Source organism: Nicotiana attenuata, unplaced genomic scaffold (assembly GCF_001879085.1).
Source record: "Nicotiana attenuata strain UT unplaced genomic scaffold, NIATTr2, whole genome shotgun sequence".
Taxonomy (NCBI): Eukaryota; Viridiplantae; Streptophyta; class Magnoliopsida; order Solanales; family Solanaceae; genus Nicotiana; species Nicotiana attenuata.
In genome coordinates, this window is record NW_017670461.1 from 665,605 (window position 1) to 672,200 (window position 6,596).

Here is a 6,596-nt window from a genome sequence, read left to right on the forward strand (position 1 = left end):
CGAAGGTCGATTGGTCAGATTCTGACCGACACAAATTAAAATAGAAAGTAAAGCTTAAAAAAAAATATCTCTTTTACTTTAAAAATTGATGAATTTTGGTTAGGGATAATACAAAACTACAATATAGTTTTTCTATTTTCAAAAAGTAGTATCTCTGTAATAAAGTGGGCGTTTGGACATAAGAATTGTAAAATTCCAAAAAAGGGTGAAAAAAGATTTCAAGTGAAAATGATATTTTAAATTTAGAGTTGTGTTTGGATGAATATAATTGGATTGTTTTGAAGTTTTGTGAGTGAAAATTTTGAAAATGAGTTTTTGAGTTTTTCAAATTTTGAAAATTTCCAAAATGCATCTTCAAGTGAAAATTGGAAATTTTATGAACAAACGCTTATTTCGAAAAAGTAAAATTTTTTTTAAAAGGGAAAAATTTCTACGGAAGTATCATCCAAAAGTTGAGCCAGAGGTTACCATAACATCTTGTTTGGATGGTTGTTACATATCGTATCGTATTGTATTGTATTGTATTGTATTGATATTGTATTGTACTGTATTATTTTGATGAAAACAATATTTGAATAGATTGTGTTGTTTTTTGTCTTTTCATGATGCCACACACCATTAAGTAAACTTAAAATATTTTAAAGAAAAAGTAAGGTACGAGGCATGATTCTTATATAAAAGGTAGGATGAAGGATACAATAGGATTATTTAATAAGAAGGAAGGGTGAGATGAAGGAAAAGACAAGATAGCGATGCGACCAAACCAAATCGGTCATTACATAAAGTGACACTTTTTTTCATTATGTAATAACAAACTTAACAATACGATACACTAAAATTCAAACAACAATCAAATCAAGTATTCTATTTTAAGTAAGAACACAATACAATACAATAATAGGTAACAACTATCCAAACAGGCTGTAAATCCCATTAGGATTTCATACAGTTTGTGGATGATAAATGCTTCTGAGATTCAAAGCTGAGTTGTATATATGTCCTTTTCCGTTTGACCATGGATTAGGTACTCACTAACTCAATTAATTAATTGGAATTCATATAGCTGAAGGGTCATTTAAAATATATCCATTCTTCTTAAAGGGTATAGTAAATTTGAGTTAATTGGATATATAGTTGCTAATCTACTAAATAATAAAATTTGTTAGGGAAAGCAAAAAACCAAAAAAAAATATATGATAAAAGGTTTAATCGGAATCTCCTTTGCTTTAAAAACTGATGAATTTTTGTTAGGGATAATACAAATATTAATTTTTTCTTTTTTTCAAAAAGTAATTATCTCTGTAATTAAGTATCATCCAGTAGTTGAGCAAGAGATTACTATAACACCTCGTTTGGATGATTGTTACATATTGTTTCATAATTTATGTTATATTGTATTTTATTATATTGTACTGTATTATTTTGATAAATACAATGTTTGGATAGATTGTACCGTTTTTGTTGTTTCATGATACCCTGCACCAACAATATGAAGGTAAGCTTACAATATTTCAAAGAAAAAGTAGTACAAGGTAGATTTCTCATATAAAAAGATAGCTTAATGGGTAAAATAAGATTATTTAATAATAAAGAAGAGTGAGATGAGAGAAGAAAAGAAAAGGTAACGACGCTATCACACCAAATCGGTTGTTACATAAAGTGAGCCTTTTTGTTATTATGTATCGACAGATCTAACAATACGATAAAATTTAAATAGCAATCAAAACAAACATTATATTTAAAATAACATCACCATCCAGTACGATATGTAACAACCATCCAAAAAAGTTGTAATCCCATAAGGATTTCAAACAGTTTGTGGATGATAAATGCTTCTGATATTCAAAGCTGAGATGTATATTTGTCCTTTTTCTGTTTGACCATGGATTAGGTACTCACTAACTCGATTAATTCGGATTCACACCGTGTAAGACTCATTTAAGTTATATCCATTCTCCTTAAGGGGTATTGTAAATTTGAGTTAATTGGATATATAAATGCTAATCTACTAACTAAAGAAAACAAAGTGTAAAAAATTACCTAATCTTTAATTTTTGGTTCCAGAATGTCTGTTAAAGAGAACTATAATGGGTTTCAAAGTTGGTATGTTAATTGATGTATGTGGCTAAAGAATTTGGATCATGCTCAAATTGGGATATGAATTCTTGTTCTCATTTTACTACTACCTCCTGGATGTCATTAACATTAAGATATATGTAGTAGATCAGATTAAACAAAGCTGAAATTATGTGGTTAAAACACACCATAGTGTATTGAAAAAGAAAATAATTCACAGAAAGGCATATTTAAGGGGAAAACATAAAATAAAAAACGAAAGAGTAAGACTACATATTTTAAGATGGAAAAACTAACTAGATAGAGAAGTCATCATAAAATAGACATGAAAGATAGTGGAGTAGAAGATAAAAAGTCTCCTGTTATCTTGTTTTAGTTCCAAAGTGTTTGGCAAAATTTTAGTTGAACAAATTTTGGTGTTGACAGAAAGACAAATGGTGATTATCTTTCTGCTTGAATCAAAGACAAGAGAAAGAAATCACCTACACAGTCAAGTATCTGGCTTAGTGATTAATAAAGTTAGAAGAGAATTATAAGATTTCATGTCCAAACTTTGATGGATAAGATTGGTGGGAGGAATCATATAACCGGTGGAACAATTGAGTAGCACACAAACTGGCCGAACACCACTATCATTAAAAAAAAATAAAGAGGATGAGAGATAGAAGTAATATACTAGATTATATCGAGAAAGCAAGGGCTAAAGAGAGGAAAATCATCACTATTGAGGTATGGTGAAGAAAGTGGGAGAGCGAGTGGCTACTCTCTTATAGAACCATGTCAACTCGCAAATAATGTGACAAATGGGCAATACACACACAATCCAAAGTTGAACACCCTTGTAAAACAAACATGCCCCCTATAGTCTATCCAAATTCCAATATGGTTGTGTTGGATAAAAAAGACAGTTGTGTCTCATAGGCACTTTTATCAATTGATAAAGATGGAAATGTGTTCATTTATGCGCACAAGAACTGAAAATTGTCTCCTGTAATTTTTATTAGTTACATATTAGGCTAAGTTTTAACTGCCAATGGTCGAGTCATAGCTATAACTAATTATCATTAACAAAGTTTTTCACACACTAGTCGCAATCTATTACTATTACTAATTAGTATCATTTAGACGCAAATTCACGACAATATCGTGGTTTTCTGTTTAGCAAAACGACACTTGTACCTAAAAATGCAAGAGGACAGATTCCCCTCATAATTACCTGATAAAAATCCTACAGAAAACAGCTTAAGACTCGATTCGAGCAACTCGTGATGTCCTTGCACTAAACAACAATATACAATTTCATCTTTTCTTACAACGTTTATAGAAAATATGAGTCGGACATAATTAGAAGATACTTATACTGGAAAACAGCATCAGTAAAGGGAATTATCAAACACCCATGGCTCGTGCTGGAAAAGTTCACGACCATTCATCTGCACTACCCCTGCAGCTATATCCTCTGCACGCTTTCTTGCCACTTCAGCCTTTTTAGCTGATGCATCAGCGTCCTGAAAATGATATCAAACCTCTCATGACTCGTTGGACGACTACAACATTCCCTCGTGAAATAAGTACAGCAGTTTTTTTGAGAGAAAAACAGATAAACCACTTGCACAAAGTTCAGAAATCTATAGAACTCTAACTATAGAACCCAACAAATATTTGAAAGAGGACATCTGAATAATAGTAAAGGAAGTCAATGAACAACAGCAGACTCGGTTAAAGCAATTCTTTTGATGGAGTTCCTCCATGCACAGGTGAAAATAATTTGTGAAACTTTGAACTCTTATGGAGGCAATGCTGCTAGATCGACAACAAGAACACCCCAGCAGTGCTACTAGATCACAAAAGGATATCTCACACGATTTGGCATCGTAGACTAATATGAATGTCTTATCTAAGTGTTAACTTTTGCTTGAAAAAACTATATAAGTAGTTCTACAGTATATTTTGAACATAACAAAACATTTTCTAGTAAACTTTTGGAAATGATCTGTGCTTCTTACATCTTCTCTTTAGCCGAGGGTCTTCTGGAAACAGCCTCTCTGACCTACCAGGGTAGGAATAAGGCTGCGTACATCCTACTCTCCCCAGACCCCACTTGTGAGAATACATTGGGTTGTTGTTATTGTTTTGGAAATGACCTAAATTATTTTTATGAAATTGGTGACAAAAATTTCTTGAATGAGGAACTTAACAAACTAAAAACCGCAAATAGGAGTGAGCGTTCGTGAGAATGCTAGTGAGCGCTGATATCCCCAAGCTTTGAAGCTCAAATTTTCTTTTTCCAATCTTTTGCTACTTCAAGGAACTTTTCTTGATTTTATTCTGGTGACTAAGGCGTAGTTAATTTGTCACGACCCATTTTCTAAACAAGCCGAGACCGGCACTCGATCACTAAACATGATCGAGCGAACCATCTCTGCTTATCAAATCTATTATATCTCCAAACATTATATGCAACAAGGCAATACTCTAACCAAATACTTTTGATTAATTCAAATGTTTAAACAAATCAACTCCAAAACTTTATTCGTAGTAACTACTGAATTACTGCTAAGTTATATATAAAAAAAAAACATCTGAATCTCAACCCAATGACTATGTCTATGAAGCCTCTACTGATAAACTGACGCACTGCTCAGGACATGAGATTTCCTGGTCAGTTCTCTAAGTAACAAAGAAATAACTAAATAAAGATGACTCTAAAAAATACTCCACGAACAAAAGCGGAGCTCACCAACAACACTGGAAACGAAGGAAGTCCTAACTCGTAGCCTGCTCGCTTGCAAATCCGGTTCCTACGTTGTACCGCAGACCAACATAGGTTCCCAAAAGAGAACGTCAGTACCATCCATTGTACTCAGTGAGTCTCAACAACAGGGGGGGCGAAACTTTAATAACATATACATTACGAGCAAAGGTTCTAAATGTATGTAAAACATAAAGCTTATAAAAATAATTCTAAATAACTGCATAATAGCAGTTTATGAATATTCTAAAAGAAATTCTTTTCTTTTTCTTTCTTAAAAAAAAATACTTCACTTTATACTTTGGGAGTTCCAACTATCCTGACTTCATTTTGTCTCAGTCACCGTGTGATCGGCACGGGTTCGATCCAACCTGATCGAATAGGCCCAATCCACGAGGTGCCACTCGCTTCATGGTTCTCAGCGCTCATGTATCATACCTTAGCATGGCTAAGTAATTTCTCAGCAACGAGACCCTCGGCTCGTGTGCTCCCTACTTTGGCACAAGTAGTTTCAGGAAGTCAACGCCTTGGTCAGGACCCTCGGCCTGGAGGATGACCCCTTCTCAGAATAAAGGATACTCCCAAAAATCTTTTCTTTCTAAAACTCCTTCTTGTGACTATTCAAGTCTAAATCGTTCGAACATACTTATTCTAAAATTTTTGAATGTAAGGTATGGAATAAGAATGAAATAAACATTCAAAACTATTTCTAAATATTCTTGCTTTTTCATGAATTTTCAACATGAAAATGGCATATAAGAATGACACCAAAATCTGAAAATTTATGCACATATATCAAAATAATTCATCTAACTTTAACAAAAAAATAATTCTAAGCTAATAGGAACTCACTCACTTCAATTAAGCACATATTCACTCTTTTAGCCAATTCATCAAACACCTTGTATGCATACTTTTGTGAGTTAAACCACTTTGGTAAAGGGTTATATCAACTCACCTCAAACTTTTCGAGCCAATACGTAGGCTCCAGTCCAATTTATACCCGTCAAACAATTGATTCTACAATAACCAGTGCATTTTAATTAATTTAAAAGTTTCACACCTAAACATAAAATCTATTGTTGATATGGAGAAAGAATGGAATTAACTATTCAATTCTTACCTATTACTACTATAGGGTAATTGATAATAGGGAATTTTATATACCTGAGTTCAAGAATTAATGATTTGCAAAGAACCCTAGAATTTTCAGTTGTCTGCGTAAGTATTTCGCTGAAACGGCTTTAGGAACAGAATGTCGACTCCTATCTTCAAATGGCTTTCACGCCTTTCTCTGCCAAGAGCCCTTTATGGGCTTAAGGCTCACGTGCTCTTTTCCTTTTAGTTCTCTCCTTTTTTTCTTTTTCTTTTTTTGTTTTGTTTTTTGTTTTTTTTTTGTTTTGACTTAACTAGTATTTAATTATACCTACTTTTAATAATTAATAATATTAAAGTTATTAATATTCCTCTAATTGTATATCCAATTATTTATAAGTAGAGAAGTAACTCAAAATTAATCACACGGGTTTAAATGCGTAATAGAATTATAATTTAAGTTTTAAAAAAATTAAATTCTATATTTAGCGTGTCTTGAAACTTTTATAGCTTTGAGGAGTGTTACAATCTTCCCTCCTTAAAAACATTCGTCTTTGAATGTTGCTAGGGCCTTATTCTTAAGCTAACAATCATTCCTTAGGTCCTTGAACCTCTTAAATTTTCTTAGCACTACTGACTCTTCCAAGGGACTCAAAATTTTGGCTAACTCCCT

General features: G+C 32.7%; 1 protein-coding gene across 1 annotated transcript; it reads right to left on the reverse strand.

Annotated features, from left to right (window-relative positions):
* Positions 1–3,167: 3,167 nt before the first annotated feature.
* Positions 3,168–3,586, reverse strand: LOC109239774 (zinc finger CCCH domain-containing protein 15 homolog; the record flags this gene model as incomplete). Its single annotated transcript, XM_019406362.1, is given in 1 exon segment — positions 3,168–3,586. A coding segment is annotated over 1 exon segment (137 nt), but the record flags the coding sequence as incomplete, so codon positions are not given.
* Positions 3,587–6,596: the final 3,010 nt, after the last annotated feature.